At 32.2% G+C, this 21,413-nt stretch overlaps 1 protein-coding gene across 2 annotated transcripts; it reads left to right on the top strand.

The window, feature by feature from the left end:
• Positions 1 to 1,396: 1,396 nt before the first annotated feature.
• On the top strand, positions 1,397 to 18,777 carry LOC139502276 (translocation protein SEC62-like). 2 transcript variants are annotated; one of them, XM_071291707.1, is made up of 9 exons: positions 1,397 to 1,757; positions 10,865 to 10,982; positions 11,251 to 11,353; positions 12,598 to 12,703; positions 14,634 to 14,723; positions 15,322 to 15,423; positions 16,183 to 16,243; positions 17,225 to 17,344; positions 18,033 to 18,777. In XM_071291707.1, the coding sequence occupies exons 1-9, from the start codon at positions 1,404 to 1,406 to the stop codon at positions 18,464 to 18,466; spliced, it is 1,488 nt and encodes a 495-aa protein (XP_071147808.1). In that variant the 5' UTR covers positions 1,397 to 1,403; the 3' UTR covers positions 18,467 to 18,777. The 2 variants fall into 2 exon arrangements, with proteins under 2 accessions (XP_071147808.1, XP_071147809.1); XM_071291708.1 differs by lacking the exon at positions 1,397 to 1,757 and adding an exon at positions 3,833 to 3,957.
• The last annotated feature ends 2,636 nt before the right edge of the window (positions 18,778 to 21,413 follow it).

The raw sequence follows: 21,413 nt of genomic DNA, 5'->3' as shown, positions 1-21,413 counted from the left end.
TTGAATGATTTAAGGAATCATTTGGTAAATTCTATATAGAAAATACACTTTTTTTTACCTCGATTTCCAAATGAACAAATACAATTTATTTCTTCATTTATTTACAAGTATCATCGTTTATATAAATATATATGATACGATTGATGATGCCCGGCGCTTATATGGATCTTATACATGTAATCAGAGACATATAATACAATTGTATTATATGTCTCTGATGTAATATTATTTGTATCTTATAGCTTCAGTGAATTAGGTATACATTTGCTGTTTCCTTTAATAAAGTAGTGCTATACTTTGAGAATTAAAGCTCATATTGTTTTCAGGTTAAACTCTTTTTATAAACATCATATTTTTTTGTTTTCATTGATCTCATTTTTGTTCATGATTAAACACGGATACGAAAGTCAACAATTTTAAGGTAAATGATCTCCAACTTATATTATTGTTTATCAGATATTTTAAATATGCCACCATAGACGTTAAACAAGGCTATCAATGAATTGATTCAATAATTTATTAAAGTAACCACGAAGACTCGAAAAGTCAAGTAATTCTTTGAACCACGAAGTTACCCAAGGCCTTAAACACGTCACAGTTATGATCTACATCGCATTCATTTTGTTTTTGATGATCATTTTGCAATTTATTTTGTCTTTGCACTATAATTGGGTTTCCAATGGGTTGGAAAGGGTTATCAATCTGTATTTTTTTTCTTAATTTGTAGGTCATTTATATTTATCTCTATATTTTCTGATTTTTTTGCACGATCTTCTATATTTTCAATACCGTTTCGCCCATAATCTCTATATTCTTTACATTTTCATAGCTGTTCAGTAATGCAGCATGATGAAATAATAAGAAATAAAATAACCCCTTCCAGTTCTTTTTTTTTTTTTAAATAATAGACTTAAAACCCTACAGCCGTCTTCTTGTGACGGCAACACTGAAAGAATTAGTAATAGAATACCGCCCCCTTTATCGTCATAAAAAGAAAGCAGAAAGCAATGACACGGTCCTTTAAAAAAGACAAATAAATTGATTTCCAGTTACTGTCATGAACGCCTGTATTTCATTTTTTTCGCAAGGCTTTAATAAAATATCGGCCTGAACATCATCAGTGCTTGAAATATTGGCCACTGCATGGACGTTAAGCAACCAACGGTTAATAAATAAATTAATCATCCTCAATATAACCAATTCCTACATGATTTTTTAAATGCATCACCTTATTTGACGGAAGCTATGTAAATATGTATTAAAATATATCATGGCATATCTACACGGAGGACGACACGTTATAAATGTATAGAACATATAGCTCCAGGCTCTGTGACTTTGTTCGAAACTAGGAAGTTAAAAATGGTAAGTACTTTTGTAATTCCAGTCCAAAATCTGACAAAATGACAAAAGGACAACAAGGTATTCCTTTACGATCAAATGTGGTCATTAAACCACAATTTATTATCACTGATTTCTCGTCTGATGAAGATGTTGATTCGGATGAGAATGTCGATGAAAATTATGATACAGATAATGAAAAAGGAAACGATAATTATGATGGAAATTTTTTTAAAAAGCAAAGTTTTGATCATGAAGGTATTGTTCCTATGGAAGTACTTCAGGAAAATAAACCAAATTCATTGATTGAAAATATGACCGAAAATGATGCAGAGGAAGAAGAAGAAAAGCCCATTGAGGAGACTGAGGATGAAAAAAATAGAAGAAATTTCTTGGATTGGAAACAGAAGTTAGAGGTATTTGACCTGCTGGGTTTTTTTTTTACCGAACGCAGTCGTTCTATTGTGCTTTAAACATGAAAACTCGGGTATTTCTGAAGTTTTGGTATAGTCGAAGGTTGTTGTTTTTAATATTTTTCTTTGTTTTCCCCCCATCATTTCTGTAGATAAGTTACTTTTTGATATAATTCAGGTTTAAAGCAAATACGTACGTTTATTGTGGTTAAGTTATATCAAATCTGAATTTCCAAATTTATTAATTTGCATTTCAAGTATTTGTTTATTCACTAGTATATTATCGTTCATTTCAACAAAATAAAATTACAAAAATACTGAACTCCGAGGAAAATTCAAAACGAAAAGTCCCTAATCAAATGGCAAAATAAACACAACAAACGAAAGTATACCAACTGTCATATTCCTGACTTGGTACAGGCATTTGTTTTAAATTTGCTTTGTTAAGACATTTCTTTTCTTTTCGTTATTAAATAAAGATTTTGATTGCTGAAGCAGAGCAGTGTAATACTTCTTAACCAGTGGCGGATCCAGCCATTTTAAAAAGGGGGGTTCCCATTACAGAATAAAAGGGGGGGGGGGTTCCAACTATATGCTCCCATTCAAGTGCATTGATCGGCCCAAAAAAAGGGGGGTTCCAACCCCCGGACCCCTCCTGGATCCGCCACTGTTAACTTTTATCGGGGCGATTCCAGTTGTGAAAGTTCCAGTTGTGAAAAAACAACAACTGTGGTTTGTATTATTGTGGACATTCTGCCGTCAAGGTCATGTGGTCGGATATATAGTTATACCAGAGACATATATACTGAATTGTATTATATGTCTCTGGTTATACTTATTTCATTGAGTGCTTCAATTATGCAACTTTATATAAACCTTCACCAAATAAATTATGTTTCACGGTAGCACAATCATCATAGAGATATACGCAGTGTATTATAATGTGAATGTTTAAAATAAAATTTTCTAAAAAAAAAAAAGGGAAATAGAGCATGCATTTATTTTTTTTAAACGAGACAATCAGCAATTCTTCTTTTTTTTTCGTTCTCTTAAAATAAAGATGTTATTTTACAAATTGTTATTCAGCCTTGAAAATAAGATGGAGCTTCCTCGTTGTAAAGTTGTTGCCATGTTGAGAGAATTTGCCATGCATGCATGTAGTCAAAGTAAACTGACTTGATAAATTTTTAATTTTGCATTACAAAAGAGATATTTTAGGTAACTTTTATTATTTGTGTATTCATTTATTTTCCGAGTCACGGTAGTATTATTAAGAACAAAAATCAAAGATCACCATTCAGTGGCGGATCCAGAACTTTTCCTAAGGGGGGGGGGGGGGGGGGGGGGGGGGGGGGGGGCACTGACTGACCTAATGAGGGGGGGGGGCGCTCTAGTCATGCTTCAATTATTCCCTATATAATCAACCAAATTTTTCCCAGGCCCCCCCCCCTGGATCCACCTATGCCATTAGCAGTCAGTCATGATTAAGTTGCAATAAATATCTCAACTTTATTTGTGAGAATTGAAATCTGAATTTCTCTAATTTTTGTGCTATTTTCACATTTCCTGACCGGTGTGAGAAAAATATTTCTCCTCACTAGTGAAAAATCTGTTCTCGGCAAATGATTAGTCGAAATTTGATTATGACGTCAAAATGTTTTGTTTTCTTCTCAATTTTCCTATTGTGACGTCATGAAAAAAGGCGACCTTGCCTGATGACGTCGCATATAAAGAGCACAATTTTCTGAAAATCTTTGAAAAAGAACGATAAAAAGCATTAGAGAAACAGATTCCGACACTATAACTCGTGTATTACGATATTTCTCCCCTCTCGACAGTTAAATTTTATTATTTAAAGGGCTCGGCAAGCCTCGCGCTTTAAATAATAAAATTTAACTGTCTCGAGTGGAGAAATATCGTAATACACTTGTTGCAGTGTAAGAATCTATATTTATCATCCCGGATGTCTTAAATATCTTCATTTACATAACACAGTTTTGAAAAATGAATAACTATTGTAATTTTAGAATAGGAAAATCGAATCATTTAAAATAATTTCGATTAAGTTCAATTTCCTTCTCGTCGATATCGCATTACGGTAAAACGGTCGTGTGTCCGGGCCTCGGTACAGTTTTTAGAAAGACTCCACGTAAAATTTGTAAACATGGCAGACAAAAGGAAAAATCGTCGAAGAAATGATAAGGCAATGATTTTTGGTCTCCAATATCATATTTGTACATATATTGTAGTAATGAACGAATTTCAATCATAAGGAAAAAGCTTTATCATGTTTTTGGGTTGATTCCATACTTGATCATTGCATATGACGTCCTTTCCGTTGGTGTAACATATGGTCGTTTTGTTTCTTATTTTTATTATTCCACTGAATGAAACATTACCCCCTGAGTTGTAAATAACACAGGGAAAAAATGGACCTCTAATAACATTTTTTCTTAAAAGTCAGTGACAGACTGGTACTGTAGACTTGTGTCATTTTGATCTGTGTCAGACTATGTCTTAGTCCGAGATAACTCTGACGTCCAACGGCTGTTTTGCCAGACAAGCTGGGGCCGTGGGACGTCAGAGCTCGTCCCATATCAAAAAGTGGAAATTTGCGCACCTAAAATAAATACATAAATCAGGCATCAATCTGTCCATTTTTTCATTTATCTCTTCATTTATGTAAGTTTCACCTAAATGTACCTGCCACCCTTTATTTTCTCATATTTAGACAGTTTTCACAAAGACCCGTCGATTTCTGCATTTTGACCTTCATTTTCCAAGATTATCACGTGACCACGAGAAAACAAGTGATGATTTATGCAAATGACCATATTCTAACACCCCGTTCATTTACGATGCAAGTAATCTAAATTTCCGAGAGCTTTCGATTGTTATCGTGGTTGGCACTAAATGCTTAATACCTATCTCCTGTAAAGGAGATGAAAAATCATGGTTAGTTACTAAATGACAAATATCGATCTCCTATACCATGTATAAAGGAGGTGATAAAAATATAATTATTTGCATATTTGAGTCTCGAGGTCGCGAAATCCCTCGTAACATGAAGTCCATTTGAAAATAAAAGAAAAATGTCTGAATGGATGACCCCTTTATATGAGAAAATAAAGGGTGGCAGGTAGAACTTACATAAATGAAGAGATAAATGAAAAATGAACAGATTGATCCCCGATTTATATAATTCGAAGGCCGCCATTCGGCACCAGAAGCGACGAAGCAACGCATCTATTTTGGGTAGGCAAATATCCACTTTTTGATACTGCTCTGACGTCCCATGGCCCCAGCTTGTCTGGCAAAACAGCCGTTGGACGTCAGAGTAATCTCGGACTAACTATGTCTATGATCAATCTAAAAATTAAACCCCAATTTCATCATTTGATCAAATCAGTGTTGGTTCATGCAACAAAACATGTTCTCTTCCATACATTTTTACCCTCTTTCACCTTTGCACCCCACACATTCATACCTTTGGTTAGTTCACACCCTTTTTGAAAGGTTTTGTTTTAAATAACTTTTTCATTGTGTTTAAGTTATTGAACAAAATAAAGATATTTAGTCTTTTTATTTTGAAATAAAGTGACATACTTAAAACATAAACAGGGTTCCTTTGTGTTTTGTGAATTATTTTGATTAAAGGCATATTGCCATGATGATCAGGGCTGATCCAGGATTTTTGAAAAGGGGCATAATTTCATAGAAGGGATTATGTACCGCCGTGGTACAAATGTACATGTGGTATCAGTTACATGTATCAAACACTGACATTGCCATTGCAGTAAAAATTTACTAAATATTTGATATAAACATATACATTTGGTTGTAAATCTGAAAAAACATCAAATCATTTGAAAAAATTAGGTTTGGAGTGTACATGTACATGGTGTATGGCGCAAATGAACACAGGGGGTGAACATTTGTGATGCTTAGGTTGCGAACATGTTAACGGTCCTGTAGCCCTTTTCACAAAAAATCTGAAGTGTAAAATTAATTTTTTACGACAAAAATATTTAGTTGAAAGTGTTAAGGAATATTTAAAATTTACATAAATTTTACACTTACGTTTTTTTGTGAAAAGGGCTACAGATACCCCACAATTGATCAGCCTTCAAGGTAATCAAAGAAGAGCTTTACCCAAATGGCAAACAAATGTGTGTTGTTGTTTTGGTACAAAGATGTATATATATGTACTCTGTACTCTGATTGTTTACATACAGGGTCGCCTCTTTGATGATTTTTTTGTGACTCCCATTCAGCCTCCTCTCCCATTTCTAAAAATTCTGGATCCACAACCAACATTTTAGTTTAGATAAGTGTGTTCTGCTCACAGTAATCATTTACAGTAGAAGTCAAAATTCACCTGTACTTTTGTGCACATCATAAACAAGATGTCTGTCAAATATTTAACATCTACATTTGTATTTTAAAACATCGTCTAGACAGCTGACCAATGAATATCCCTACATAAAAAAAATTGAGACTAAATAAATTATTTGAAGCTTTTATACATTTGATGACAAGATCTGTGTAAATATCTGACAAATACAATTTAGCCAGCTCTGAGGCATTAGAACAATAATGCTATCATTATGACATCATTGTTGTGCACTCTTTTGTCAAAACTCATAAATTTGACTATTTTCCAACAAAATTTATTAGTGTTTTGCTTCAAATCACAATGCAACATATAAGAACCACCATGATCATTATGATTCTTTGTTTATAGCATATAGATCTGTAACTAACTCAGGATTAAGGTTCTGATCAAGGTAGTTTTTGATGTACATTTTGTAGTTGAAGCCTAATCAACTTAAAACTTAGTATGTACACATGTTCATTATGATAGGATCTTTCAAATGTTAATGTCAAATTAGAGATTGAACCCCAATTTTCACAGTCCACTTATCATAGAAAAAGATAGTGCGAGAGGGGCATCTGTGTACATGTACTTTGGGCACTTTTTTTTATCCTATATATTTTAGCATCCAAGTTGGTGGAAGACACCCAATATACTCTTAACACCTGTTATAATCTAGATCTTTAAACTTGATAGTTTGATCCCTTAGGCATATTACTGTCATTGCAGGTGTGCAAAAGGTGTGGAGGAATGCTAGCCAATGTTAAACATGTTAAGATACAATGTATTCTTCTTTCACTCCACTCAACTTGACTCAAGAATAGTTATGTTATGTTCAATTTGACAGTTTAATTTATTCTGTTTCATAGAAGGCCTTAGAACATTGTTAGAAGTAGATTGTTTATCATGCGATTGAATTGGAATCTTGTATATTGAATTTTTGTATATTTGTTTGTAAAGTACCAAAAGATACACTTGTCAGTTGTGTAATTGGTGATCTTGGTCATTAACCTATGTACTGTACATCTGGATTTATTATATTTGTGGGATAATAATTTTTGTGGATTTTGTGGTTAAAGACGGACTAGGTCATGTAAAATGTACATGTAGGTGAACCACAAACTTCAACGTTCTATTTTTATTTGTTAAATTTTGAAAAATCAACTATCCACAAAAAATGTATACCCACGAAAAATATAAGAATCCACAGTACATACTACATTGAATTTTTTAACTACTTTTTGTTTCCTTAGTACAAAACAATGTTCAATGTAGTATGTACTGTGGATTCTTATATTTTTCGTGGGTATACATTTTTTGTAGATAGTTGATTTTTCAAAATTTAACAAATTTAACAACAGCATGACACGGTACCAGCGTGAAAATTGGAAAATTGAAAAAAAAATGTAGTTTTCTGGGACGCCTTCCTACGTCTGGCAATGGCTACTTTTTTTCTGGGACGCCTTCTTAATCAAAAAAGCCTTGACAGACGTCTTAATTATTTGGACTAGCTATACTAACAATTTAAAAAATTGATTTTGTGTTATTAACTTGTTGTATATAATGACAGCAAAAAAACATAATATAAATTATAAGTATATACATGATATATGTGTGGCCATAGCCCATACCATTATTTCAGGTACTATAACTCAAGTTGTTTTTGAAATATATACAATGTATATCAACTTCTAATTGGTGACTGAAACAATGGTATGGGCTATGGCATATATCATGTATATACTTATAATTTATATTATGTTTTTTTGCTGTCATTATATACAACATTTTGTGACTGTTATAAATAAGATACATTCTTATTAAAGGGAAACTTCGCAAAAAAATCAAAAATTGATATTATGTCCATTCTGTATAAAAATGATCAAATTTATAGATATTAAAGTTTTATTCCGCTAAATAAGAGATCACCATCAATTTTAAATTTTGTGTATCAGTTCTTTGCTCTCCGCCATCTTGTCACCTTCTCCGATGAAAAATCCCGATATGTCTATAAACCGCAAAGGAACAAAACTACAGTAAACGATGTAGTCGTAATTGCGTGTCGATATCTTGTCAATCGTACGGTTGTTTTATCTGACTGACTAACTTGATACGGAAAATGGTCTTATATTTTTAAATAACCATATAGTCTGTTATTTTTAAACTGATAATATTGTAATTAGTTAAAAAGTCAAAGTTAAAATCATAAATAAGTGTTCCGTGGAAATTGTTTTCGAAAATCTAATTCGTTCATAATTCTTTCAAGTAATAAACTTTATTTAAATAAATTCGGATCTTCCCTCATCTGATCACCAGCATGGCTAAAGGTATTACTCCCAAAGGTATTGGAAGGGGTGTAAGGTGACACGTCCAGGTATTCAATCGATTTCCTGTCCGGCGGGCTTGCAAGTTCATGCATCGTTTCACTTCTGTAGGTATTGATCAGTGTACACGACCGTTACTTATAACTTTCCATTTTGAACTATCAGGTGCATGTATAATATACATTTTTGTCTTGCGTGTCCGAAAGTGATATAATATACTAGTCATTACTGAACTCATACGCTTGTTTATAAATAACATTTCTGGTGTAAAGAATATTATTTATAAAAAAAAAATAATACAAAAAAAAAAATTGAAGAAATACAAATCTATTTACATATTTTTCCAAGGGTTAATTTGGGAAAATGTAATATATACTCGTTGTCAATAGTTTAGGACAGATTGGAACATACCAGAATTATTGATTTAAAAAAAATGTGTGCACTTGTCGACGATTCGTGTATACATACGCCTGGGTAGAAAGTTACGGAACTATAGTCAGTAGCGCAATTTAAAATATGTATACATGTATACATTGAACATAAGAAAGAAACATACATTTTGTGTAAATTGTGGTAAAAGTTTTGTAAATAGACTAGTCCACGTATGCCAACAGTATGTAATCAACGAATTCGATAGACTATTGTATACCAAAAGAAGAAGAAGAAAAAAAAGAAACAATTTGATTTAAATACAGGTCAATTTATAACTTGCTTTGGTTCATCGAAGTTAAGAACATAGTAAACTCACAGATTTATATATCAATTAGATTGTTCTCGAATAAAGGACGAAATTCGTCTTCATCACAATTGTTCCAACATTCATGTAAAATATATGCAACTGGACGTACACTAATATTCCCCAAGGGATGTGAATATTTTCTAGGAAAACTATTGAGGATCAATTTCGGGATTTATTTTCTTTCTTGATATTCAATGACAGCAATTTAAAGAATAAACTGCTTGTCGGATATTTGTCCGCTTTAGGGGTATTCTTGCAAGTTGAACAGACTTATAATAACATTCACAAATAGGGAGAGATAACATTAAATTCGTTGTCTTTTAATTTTAAACATCGTTGGTCAAATAGTTATTTAAGTATATATATACGTTGGGAGACGACGATTATTATAGTAGTCTCAGATTTTAATAAGGACGTTCCCGATTATGAATAAATTTGGTTGACGTTTTTCACACTTGAAAAGAATATCTATTCGTAATTTTTCGATTCCATTCCAATACAAAAGTATTTTTTCTTTATTCGTACATATTATATTCCGCTTCGGTAAAGTTATCTTCAGATAGTTTCATATATTAATTAATACATGGCTTTCAAAAGTCTAAATGTAAGTGTTCTCGTACATTTTTTCGCCTAATAAAGACAAATAAAAATGATTTAGTAAAGCTATTTCTAATTTCTAAGTCCCCCTTTTTTATGAGACATAAATCAAGGACAAGACTTGTATATCATTTCATTCTGACATATGCATTAAGTTTCCCGTCTTTAACCGAAAATTGTGTATTTCTTAGTAAATTAACTTATTTGAATTCAAATAAATAATAGCACCAAATATAATTAAATAATTCCACGGAGACCAATTTTTATTTGTCACCAACTTGAATATGTATTTTTAATGTGTGTATTAAATGCTCCCACTGATCCGAATAGACAGTCACACCTGGCAAGGTGTGCCCTAGAGGCGTGGTTAAATACCGAAGTGCAAATAACAATTTACCTTTCAACAAGCCATCTACGAGTATTGCCACAGAACCGTGAATACACACATCGTATAACCCTAGTCATAGCAGAGATAGTAAAAGGTCAATAATAGTACACCAACATATTGTCTTTACAGATTATTGTACTTTAATTTGTTCACCTTATCAGTCCGAAAATGCATTTATTAAAAATAAATTTATAACTTTTTGTGTTGTCTACAAAAATAATTCGAATATATACGTTTAACATAGATAATTTATCTCACGAATGAGTACAATTGAACGTCTGTGCGTTTTATCTTCTTATTATCGGATGGTTATTAGATAAAGCATAAGTCATCGGCGCGCTTACGATTACGTTAAAATATGATTAAAAACCAAGACTTTTAATGATTGTATTTTAAATCCCGGCATGCAAAAATCAGGAGAAAACGTCACGACCTACAGGAAGTAGTTGATATTTTTTCATTAATTATTGAATTTCTCCTTTATTACTGCACATATAGCGATAAAACTTTGTGAATATATATATTATGTCATAATGAACATATTTAAACCATAAGTAAAAAATCGTGAATTTTCCCTTTAACATTAAACCATTGTCAAATAATCACTAATTGTGCTGTCTCCAACCTCTCTAGATTAATTTGGAAACTGAAATCTGTTGTTTCAACTATTTTATTTTTATTTTGTAGAATGGAGAAGAAAAGTGTACAAAAGAGGAATATGCGGTGGCCAAACATCTACGATTTAATATACCCATTAAAGAGGCCAAGTTTGTAGCAATGGGAGAAGAAGTCAAATGTTTCATAGGTTTGTTGAATTAAGGTTTTGACTACACCAGTTTAAGAAGGAAAGGTTTTAGGAATCTGACATTAAAGATATTGAAAGTTTTTTTTATAAAACTTACAAAGACACACTTTTCACAATCATAAAAACATTGCAAAAATTGCTGAATTAGCATAAAATATGAGAAAGTCAGTCAACAGCAAGGTTTGTCTTATTGTTCATCATGTTCATGTTGTTAAGAAAATGAAAGAGAATTTAGAATTTTGTTAAATGATTTTTTTAAAACTTTCAGCTAAAGATGCTGTAGATGCTTTAATGGATTCAAAATGGGCGAAGAAGTCTGACGGTGAAATACAGATCTCGGACAGGAAGTCATGTGTTAATCTGATGAATACGTAAGTCTGATACAGACATTATATGTTTCATTGGTAACGGTTATGTGTCTCTGAAAAGTTTTTATAAAGAATCCAGGTTCTGCAGCATTTTAGAGTTGTTTGTTTCTAATAAAAGTTGTTGTTTATTTTACTCGAAATATTTCATTTGGAACAGTTTTCAATGGTTATAAGTAAAAGAGAACAACCATATACATGTCTTGAAATGTAAATTTTATTAGTACTCAGCTTGAAAAATACCCAATGAAGACTCACATTCTACTTGTTTCTAAGCCTCAAATGAATATTTTTATGCCCCATTTATGGGCATTATGTTTTCTGGTCTGTTCGTCCGTTCGTTCCTCCCTCCTTCCATCAGTCTGTCTGTCCCGCTTCAGGTAAAGGTTTTGGTCAAGGTAGTTTTTGATGAAGTTGAGGTCCAATCAACTTAAAACTTAATACACATGTTCCCTATGACATGATCTTTCTCATTTTAATGCCAAATTAAGAGATTTTTCACTGTCCACTGAACATAGAAAATGATAGTGTGGATTGGTTATCTGTGTACTATGTTTATTATAAGGCAATGCATAATTATTTTTTAATTTATTAGAAATGAAATGAACATAACTTAAAATAAAAATAAAACTTTTGAAAAAATTGTTAAAAACATGAAATAGGAACAAATCCAATTTAAAAAAAAAAAGGTCAACATATATACATGAAATGAACTAAACCAAATTTTGCATATTCAGAAATTTTTATCCCCCACTTACAATAGTAGAAGGACATGATCATTTCTGGTGTGTGCATCCATTTGTCTGTCTGTCTGTTCGTTTGTCTGTCTGTCCCGCTTTAGGTTAAAGTTTTTGGTCAAGGTAGTTTCTGATGAAGTTGAAGTCACATCAACTTGAAGCTTAGTACACATGTTCCCTATGATATCTTTCTAATTTGAATGCCAAATATGAGTTTTGGCCCCAATTTCACGGTCCACTGAACATAGAAAATGATAGTTTGAGAAGGCCATCTGTGTACTATGGACACATTCTTGTTTTTAAAGTTGAAATGTAGAATGAATTTGTGAAATTTATCATAATCTACAATCTTGGAAGTTTTTCATGTTTTAAATATGAAAATTTAACTGCCTACTATAAATTGCACACAGCAAGGATTAGGAGGGTGGGGATTCCATGTACTGTGGACACATTCTTGTTTATGAATATATTAGCTTCGATCATTTGTGCAATATTTTTACTTTTTTATTCCAGTTTCCTTCAGAAAGGACTATTCCACAGAGCAATAAAAGTGGAGAGAAAGAAAGATAAAAGTGACAAAGCAAAGAAAAAGAAAAAAGATGATGATGCTATTGAGGAGGTTTGTTGATATTACATCTTTTTAAAAAAACAGTAGCCTTTCTTTAATACATATTCTATGTTTTTTTAGACATCACTAGCTTTAATTTTTTTTTTAGCTTTGAGTGTTTCTGATGAAGTGAGGTAGATCCAGAAAAGTGCTTTAGACCCAATAAATGTATAGATGTAATATTCTATTCACTCCATCCTTAGAACATGTTGAATGTCATAAATTTTTTTGATTTTTGTCGAGCCTGCAACTTTTGTTGCAGAAAGCTCGACATAGGGATAGTGATCCGGCGGCGGCGGCTACGGCGGCGGCGTTAGCTAACTTCTTAAAAGCTTTATATTTTAGAAGGTGGAAGACCTGGATGCTTCATACTTTGTATATAGATGCCTCATGTTACGAAGTTTCCATCAGTCACATGTCCAATGTCCTTGACCTCATTTTCATGGTTCAGTGACCACTTGAAAAAAAAGTTCAAATTTTTTGTAATGTTGAATTCTCTCTTATTATAAGTAATAGGATAACTATATTTGATATGTGCATACCTTGCAAGGTCCTCATGTCTGTCAGACAGTTTTCACTTGACCTCGACCTCATTTCATGGATCAGTGAACAAGGTTAAGTTTTGGTGGTCAAGTCCATATCTCAAATACTATAAGCAATAGGGCTAGTATATTTGGTGTATGGAAGGACTGTAAGGTGTACATGTCCAACTGGCAGGTGTCATCTGACCTTGACCTCATTTTCATGGTTCAGTGGTTATAGTTAAATTTTTGTGTTTTGGTCTGTTTTTCTCATACTATATGCAATAGGTCTACTATATTTGTTGTATGGAATGATTGTAAGGTGTACATGTCTAGCGGGCAGATGTCATGTGACCTTGACCTCATTTTCATGGTTCAGTGGTCAAAGTTAAGTTTTTGAGTTTTGGTCTTTTTATCTAATACTATATGCCATAGGTCAATTATATTTGGTGTATGGAAATATTTAATGATCTTTATGTCAGTCGCGCAGGTTTTATTTGACCGTGACCTCATTTTCACGGTTCATTGCACAGTGTTAAGTTTTTGTGTTTTGGTCTATTTTTCTTAAACTATAAGTAATAGGTCAACTATATATGTTGTATAGAAGCATTGTTAGCTGTACATGTCTGCCTGGCATGGTTCATCTGACCTTGACCTCATTTTCAAGGTTCATTGGTCTTTGTTTTGTTATCTTGGTTAATGTTAAGTTTATGGTAGAGTTGTTATAAAGCTTAGCTTTTTACTTAGGACTATCAACATAATATCAATGATTAGTATAGAAGGCGAGACATTTCAGCGTGTGCACTCTTGTGATTTTTTTTTTATTATTTTACTTTTTTAAAAATGTGTGGAAAAGCATAAAATTAAAGACTAAAACAAGTGCTACATGTATAAATGAGTCTTTGAAATGAAGTACAACAGATTAGAAAATTCTCTACAGTTACATCCTAAATGAGAAGTAAATCTTCAATATTCAGTAAAACCTGAAAGAAAAAAGAATACATAAGTTATGTCAACCTTTTAAGAATGCAGCTAGAGGCCAAACTTTATATATCTAATGCATCCAAACCACTGTTCTGGTTTTACCTTCATCAGGAACGCTTAAAGCTGAAAATTTGAAAGCCATGTACATGTATGTATACATAAGAACCAAAACAGTTGTAGGGCTATATGAAGATTTAATATGTATCAAATAGTTACAGTAGTATAATATTGTAAGGCTAAGGATTGACCCCAATTTCACGGTCCACTGAACAATTTAAATGATAGTGCAAGTGCTGCATCTGTGTACTATGGACACATTCTTGTTATTTCCAACTTGATCATTAGAAAAGACATTATAAACTATTGTTAAATAAAGTAAACATAACAATGTTAGATCAAATTTGCTGATTCTGTAGTTTATGAATATTTTATTTAAGGATAAAAAGTCAAAGAAGGAGAAGAAAAAAGCCATCACAGATGGACAGGATAGTGAGTCAAAAACAGAGGATAAAAAGAAAGACAAGAAGGTTCGTTTTAAGTTCATTATGTTTAATTAACTAGAATTAGTAAAATATCTAGAATAGATTTGATAGTGCAGTCACCAAAAACTTTAAGGCTACCTAAAAAACTGTTAGCTAGAGATCCCTAGGAATTTTTATACGTTACCTTGAGGAATAATGTTTAAGTCTCTGCGTTTGTTTTTATTGTCTTTATAATTTTTGTTCTTTAGTAAGTTTGTCCGTCTATACAGCTTCAGGTTAAAGTTTTTGGTCCAGGTAGTTTTTAATGTAGTAGTCCTAATAAAATAATAGTGTGAGAAGGGCGTCTGTGTACTATATGGACACATTCTTGTTTTTAAAGTTGAAATGAAGTATGAATTTGTGGAATTTATCATAATCTGTAATCTTGAAGTTTTTCACGTTTTAAATTTGAAAATTTAACTGCCCTGAGAGAAAAGATATATTGTGTCCAAGTATAAATTACACACCGCAAGGTTTAGGTGGAGAAAGGGTAAAAAGACAAAAATCACATTCTTAAATGAAATTTACAAATAAAGATTTAGAAAGAATTGCTTTATAAAATCTATTATTTCAGAAAAGTAATTTGCAGCTCTTTAATTTTCAGGATGAAGATAAAAAAGATGAAAAAAAAGAAGAAAAGAAGAAAAAAGAAAGAAGACTGAAGTTAAACATGCATGATGACCAAATTTTCCTTGACGGAGATAATGTAAGTTTGGTTTGTCAGTTGTCAATCGGTTGATATTTGTAACCAATTATATGTCATAGAATTATGAAGTTGTCTTTACTTTAATAAAACTTCTGAAAAGATAGCAATATATCTTGAAAAATCATTTATTTAATATATTTTTTGTAACTAGCAATCCTCTATCAAGGAATTCATTTTAGGAAGAACATGCCCTGAATTGTAGTATTTCTAACAGATTTGGTCCCAGAAATCACTTGTGACATATCAACAGGTTTAAGATTTAAAAACTTGATTCAATTGGTCAAAATTTTTAAAAGTAAAATGAAATTTCTGAAATTCCTAAGAAAAAAACTAAACAAAGTCACATGACATATTTGCAATCAAAATCATGGTCAATCTGATGAAAAACATATGTGTCTACCCTTTGCTTACAAGGATCTAAAAAAACGCTCTGAAAGATTTGTGTATAAAAGAATTTTCTGTATCCTCGGGATTTATCAAAATGATACAAATCTTCAAATATTTGGAGGTTGAAATTTTCATTGGCTGATGTTATGATTACCAGAACAGGAAGGAGAACAGATCCTTGTTAGCAAAGAATTGGACAGGGGATCTATATTTAAATTTTTTTTTATCACATGATCAATTTAGGAGCAGATTTCTTGAAGAGGCAGAAAGTAAAATGATCAAAAACAAAGTTTTGCTTGAAAAAACTGGATTTTGATGAAAGTAGAAAATTTGTAAACATGTGAAATAAATTAATATTTTTTTGTCTTCTAGATATATGTGTGGATATATGACCCTATACCAGCAAAGACATTTTTAATTGGACTTCTTATGGGTAAGTTTGAAATTTGAATACTCTTAATTTTTATGGTACATATTTTTTGTACATGTGTATAAGATGGGACTTTCAATGGCTTTCATTGTATTACAATAATTGAGCATGAAATATATGTATCAGGGAGGGGAAAGATACCATAGGGACATTGAAACTCATAAGCTGAGAATAAATTGACAATGCCATGGCTAAAAAGAAAAAGTAAAAATGATACACAACATAGAAATCTAAAAACTAAACATTAAGCAATTTATTAATATAAAAATAAGAAGATGTGGTATGATTGCTAATGAGGAAACTCTCCACCAGAGACCAAATAACATTGAAGTTAATAACTATAGAACACAGACCTTCAACAATGAGCAAAACCCATAATATATGTATTTATTATGGTGATTGTTTAAAAAGAAGTGAACAAAAAAACCGGTTTATCGATTGATTTCAGAAAATACTATTACAAAGACAATAACAATCAAAACCATGGAGTAAACAAAGACTCAAAAATCAAAGGACATTTACATCAACAGTTATAAATAATAAATAAGAAACAACACGAACTCCACTAAAACAGGGAGTGAAATCAGGTGCTCAGGAAGGGTAAGCATTTCCTGTACCGTATACGGCACCCATCATGTTATTTCTTTGTTCAGTTCGGTAAAAAATGCAATTAAATTCAAAAAGCTAGTTTTGATTAATGTTATGCTAATTTCATCACATTTTTCACAATGCAATGCAAAACTTCTCAATCTACCAAATTGCAGAGAAGGAATTGACTTGCTGCATTGAAATAAAAACAGATATTGATATCTTTCAGATTTACGCCTGCAAAATGAAAACAATGATGTCAAGTTGTCAACCATATTTTGTATTAAAAACTAGGAGACAAAATTCATGTATCAGAATTGTATTCTATATGATGTATATATTGATTTATATGAATACGATATTGTTTTAACTAACTCTATTGTTTATGTTGTACAGTTGTTGGAGCTGTTGGATTCTGTTTGTTTCCCCTGTGGCCAGATGAAATACGAATTGGTGTTTACTATCTTAGTTTAGTAGGGGCTAGTTTTGTTGGATTTGTTCTATTTTTAGTTGTTTGTAAGTATAACTTATTTTTTTACTTAATTTTTATTGACTATGATCATAAAAAGTCATGAATAATCCATATTTATTTATTATCCTAAAATTCTTTTCTTCTGGGGAAATCGGAGGGGTAACCTTTTAGTTAAAACATATTTATTTATAGTGGATTGGGAAACAAGTTTTGCAACTGATATTAATCCCTTTCCACTTTGCGAGTGCGAGTGCTGCCTTGTAGCGGCATTAGCCTGCTCTTTTTCGAAATCTACAAGGGTGTCTTTAACGTGCAAGAGATATGGCTCTCTCTTAACACAGGTCAGCCATTTATCGTCCCCTTCCGACGGACTATCATCGTTTCCTCAAGACCATACTCGCAAATGGTGTCAAGGGAGAGCCAAAATTCAGTTCCTGAAATTTTCATCCCAGACGGGAATCGAACCAGGAACCTTTGTGTTAGTAGTCCGATGCACTAACCACTACACCACAGCTCTCTTTTCAGTCATAGGTGTAGATAACAACCAACTATTTATAAGAAAATCTCACAAAAATAGATCTTTTTCACTGTCTTACATGTCTTTTTATAAACTAGAAATTTATTTTATCATTTAAAAACAAAAATGAAACTATATACTCTATAGGAGATGTGTTCACTTTGAATAATACACCAATTAGTTCAAGCTTAACCTCTTCTGTTTATCTATTCCAGTGAAACAGATATTGTTTTGTTTGCTATGGTTACTGACATTTGGAAAAATACATTTCTGGCTGTTCCCAAATTTAACAGAAGATGTTGGTGTTCTAGAATCATTTAAGCCATTTTATGAAGTTAAACGACCAGGTGAAACAAAAAAAGCCAAAGACGTTAAAAAAGAAATGAGAAAACGGAGGGAAAAAGCTCTTGAAAATGAAGAAACGGAGAGCGAAACACAAGAAATGGACGCAGAAAAAACAGAAGAACAAGGATTCGAAATGGTATCTCACGAAGATATAACTGAAAATGGGGATAAAGTAAAAGATGAGAATGAGGAGGAAGATAAAGATCATGAAGGAGATGACGAAGACGTCGGCGAGGAGGAAGACGTAAAAGACAATGAAACAGGAGACAACTCCGACAATGGGGATGATAAAAAAAATAAATGAACAATTGTGTCCTTGTTTTAATCTAGTCTGTTAACGTTTCGGGAAAATGGATTTTATTTCAATAGAATAGCAAAAATGAGGATAAATGTGACCCTTGTAATATGTTTAAAGGTCAATATTGGTTCAATAGATATTTATGTCATATGTAGCTTGCATAATTTCAAGAATTTGCCTCACTAAATGGTTCAAGGGTTAATTGTAGTGGCCCTGTTTATTTGCTTGAACCATTTAAGGAAATAAATTATGGGTACATTTTTTTACTGGTACATTTGTAGTCATAAAAGGAAAGAAAAATAAATTATTGAATTTCATTTCATTGTATCATAAAAAATTGCCACAGAGTTAGATTTTTATATGGATGTCATCAAATAAAATTTCAAACAACAGCACAAATAGCTGTTTTATAAATCAGACTTACTTTAAATTACATAGTTGTGATATAAAACTATACATGAGGGAACCTGGAGTAGAAAAATAGGGTACCAGTTGAATGTAGAAGAGAACCAGGGTCTCTTGAAAAATGTATAAATAATATGCCGTTTCAGAATCTGAAGAACTATGGGAAATTTCATTGTTTGTACCCAAAATGAAAATAATGGCACATCATTGGTGGAATTTTCATTGTTTATGACATTTTTAACCAATCATGACGTTTTGGTGTACACATCTGAAAATGTTACCCAGGATTCATTTGATTCTGAAACGGTAAATTGCCAAAGTTGCACCTTTATTTTAATTTATATTCAGGGCTGTCCCAATAAAATGAATGTTGAAGGGTAGGAGGGAAAGTTTTATTTGTTGATGTGGTTTTGCATCATTTATGGTTAAATATCATTTGATGTACATGATGTACACACAATTTCTTAAATATAGTATGTTTGTTATATATTTTTGAAGTCCCTTCATAACCTCCCACTTTCATTTTAATGGAATATTCCTTAGTGAATTGGTCAGAGTCAGAAAGTTTAATTTTAAATCAAATATTAAAAAAATAATCATTTCTGTGTTTAGAACATAGGCTAAATTTGTACACTGGATATTTATCAAAAAAGAAAACTTTGACAAAAGAAACACCTTTTAAAGCTGACAGAGTTAATCTTAAAAATAATATAAAAAGACTCATTTAAGTAAATTATTTTAATTTTAGACCATTGTAAAATGAAGAATTGTGATTTTTTTTCTTAATTTTCATACATTTGACCCTCTAACGTGGGTCTCATTGGGGTCTAAGCGTGACGCGGGATTGCCGACTTTTTGTAAGCGTGACACATGAAAGTCAAATTATTGTGTCGGGAAAACGGGAAATGAGGTCTAGCGGGACCCGGGAAATGACAAAAAAATGAGAATTGCTTACGTACATAGTGTAAGCGGGATACGGGAATCTGACAAAATAGTAAGCGGGATCCGGGATCGGAACCCCCAATGAGACCCCCTCTAACTTTAATTAATCAGGTCCTGTTTTTTTTCAGTGATTGCGTATCTTTTATGAAGTGAACCAAAGTTCTCAAAGTTTTTGTTATTGTAAAAAAAACCTCAGTACATGAAAATTAAAAAAGATGTTACTTCCTGTACTTCTAAGGTGGAAACAATAATTTCCTGGCAATAATACTGTATGTACCATTTCAAGCCATCATCATGTCATGCTTTTTTTCTGAACATTGTAAGCATTTATTAGAATACAACTGCCTCATGCATGTAATATTTTATTATTGTTAAATTGAGTAAGGCATTAGAAGTACTGATTATTGTGTGAATCTTGTTTCATTTTAACATGTGATACAGAGAATATGTTGCATCACATTTTACTGTTCATTCTTCAACATCAACCAATAATTTAATTTTGGATTTAAAATATCTTCTGATTGGCTTGAAGTTTGTTGTCTATCAGCTCACACACATAAATTTGTCATGATTAACTCCTTCAAAAATAGCTGCACCACATTTTATTATTCATTCTTCAACATCAACAAAGTGATACCATAGAAGACAGTGCACCTTTGTTCATTATTTGTTATATGCCATCCAATGATATTTATTATTAATTGTATATCTATTCAGTATTGTCATTAACATTTGAATACATGTAATAAAAGAAGGAAGACAAAACATGTGTTTAAACCAGCTGCATTTGTCAGGAACCTGATTTTCAGTAGTTGTCGTTTGTTGATGTGGTTCTTAAGTTTTTCTTGTTTCTCATTTTTAGCTCACCTGGCCCAAAGGGCCAAGTCAGCTTTTCCCATCACTTGGCATCCATTGTCCATCGTCGTTGACGTCGTCGTAGTTAACTTTTACAAACATCTTCTCCTCTGAAACTACTGGGCCAAATTTAACAAAACTTGGCCACAATCATCACTATGGTATCTAGTTTAAAAAATGTGTCCGGTGACCCGTCCAACCAACCAAGAAGGCCACCTTGGCTAAAAATAGAACATAGGGATAAAATGTAGATTTTGGCTTATAACTCTTAAACCAAAGCCTTTAGAGCAAATCTGACGGGGTAAATTTGTTTAACAGGTCAAGATCTATCTATTTTCAGATGAATCAGACAACAGGTTGTTGGGTTGCTGCCCCTGAATAATTAGTAATTTAAAGTAAATTTTGCCATTTTTGGTTATTATCTTGAATATTAGTATAGATAGAAATAAACTGTAAACAGCAATAATTATTCAGCAAAATAAGATTTACAAGAAAATCAACATGACCAAAATGGTCAGTTGACCCCTTAAGGAGTTATTGCCCTTTAAAGTCAATCTTAAACAAAATTCTTCTTCTCTGAAGCTACAAAGACAAATTTAACCAAACTTGTCCACAATCATCATTAGGGTATCAAGTTTTAAAAATGTCTCTGATGCCCCCGCCCGTGAACCAAGATGGCCGACATGGCTAAAAATAGTACATAGGGTAAAATGCAGTTTTTGGCTCATATCTCTGAAACCAAAGCATTTAG

Source organism: Mytilus edulis, chromosome 13 (genome assembly GCF_963676685.1).
Source record: "Mytilus edulis chromosome 13, xbMytEdul2.2, whole genome shotgun sequence".
Taxonomy (NCBI): Eukaryota; Metazoa; Mollusca; class Bivalvia; order Mytilida; family Mytilidae; genus Mytilus; species Mytilus edulis.
The sequence above is the reverse complement of the archived record's forward strand: the minus strand, read 5'-3'. Positions and strand labels throughout refer to the sequence as shown.

What these genes read in the sequence shown, in the direction of transcription:
- LOC139502276 (XM_071291707.1), top strand. Translation starts at nt 1,404, where the DNA reads ATGACAAAAGGACAACAAGGTATTCCTTTACGATCAAATGTGGTCATT. An exon ending in TTTTCCTTGACGGAGATAAT is followed by an intron (nt 15,424 to 16,182) that starts GTAAGTTTGGTT and finishes TTTGTCTTCTAG; the next exon opens with ATATATGTGTGGATATATGA. An exon ending in TGTTCTATTTTTAGTTGTTT is followed by an intron (nt 17,345 to 18,032) that starts GTAAGTATAACT and finishes TATCTATTCCAG; the next exon opens with TGAAACAGATATTGTTTTGT.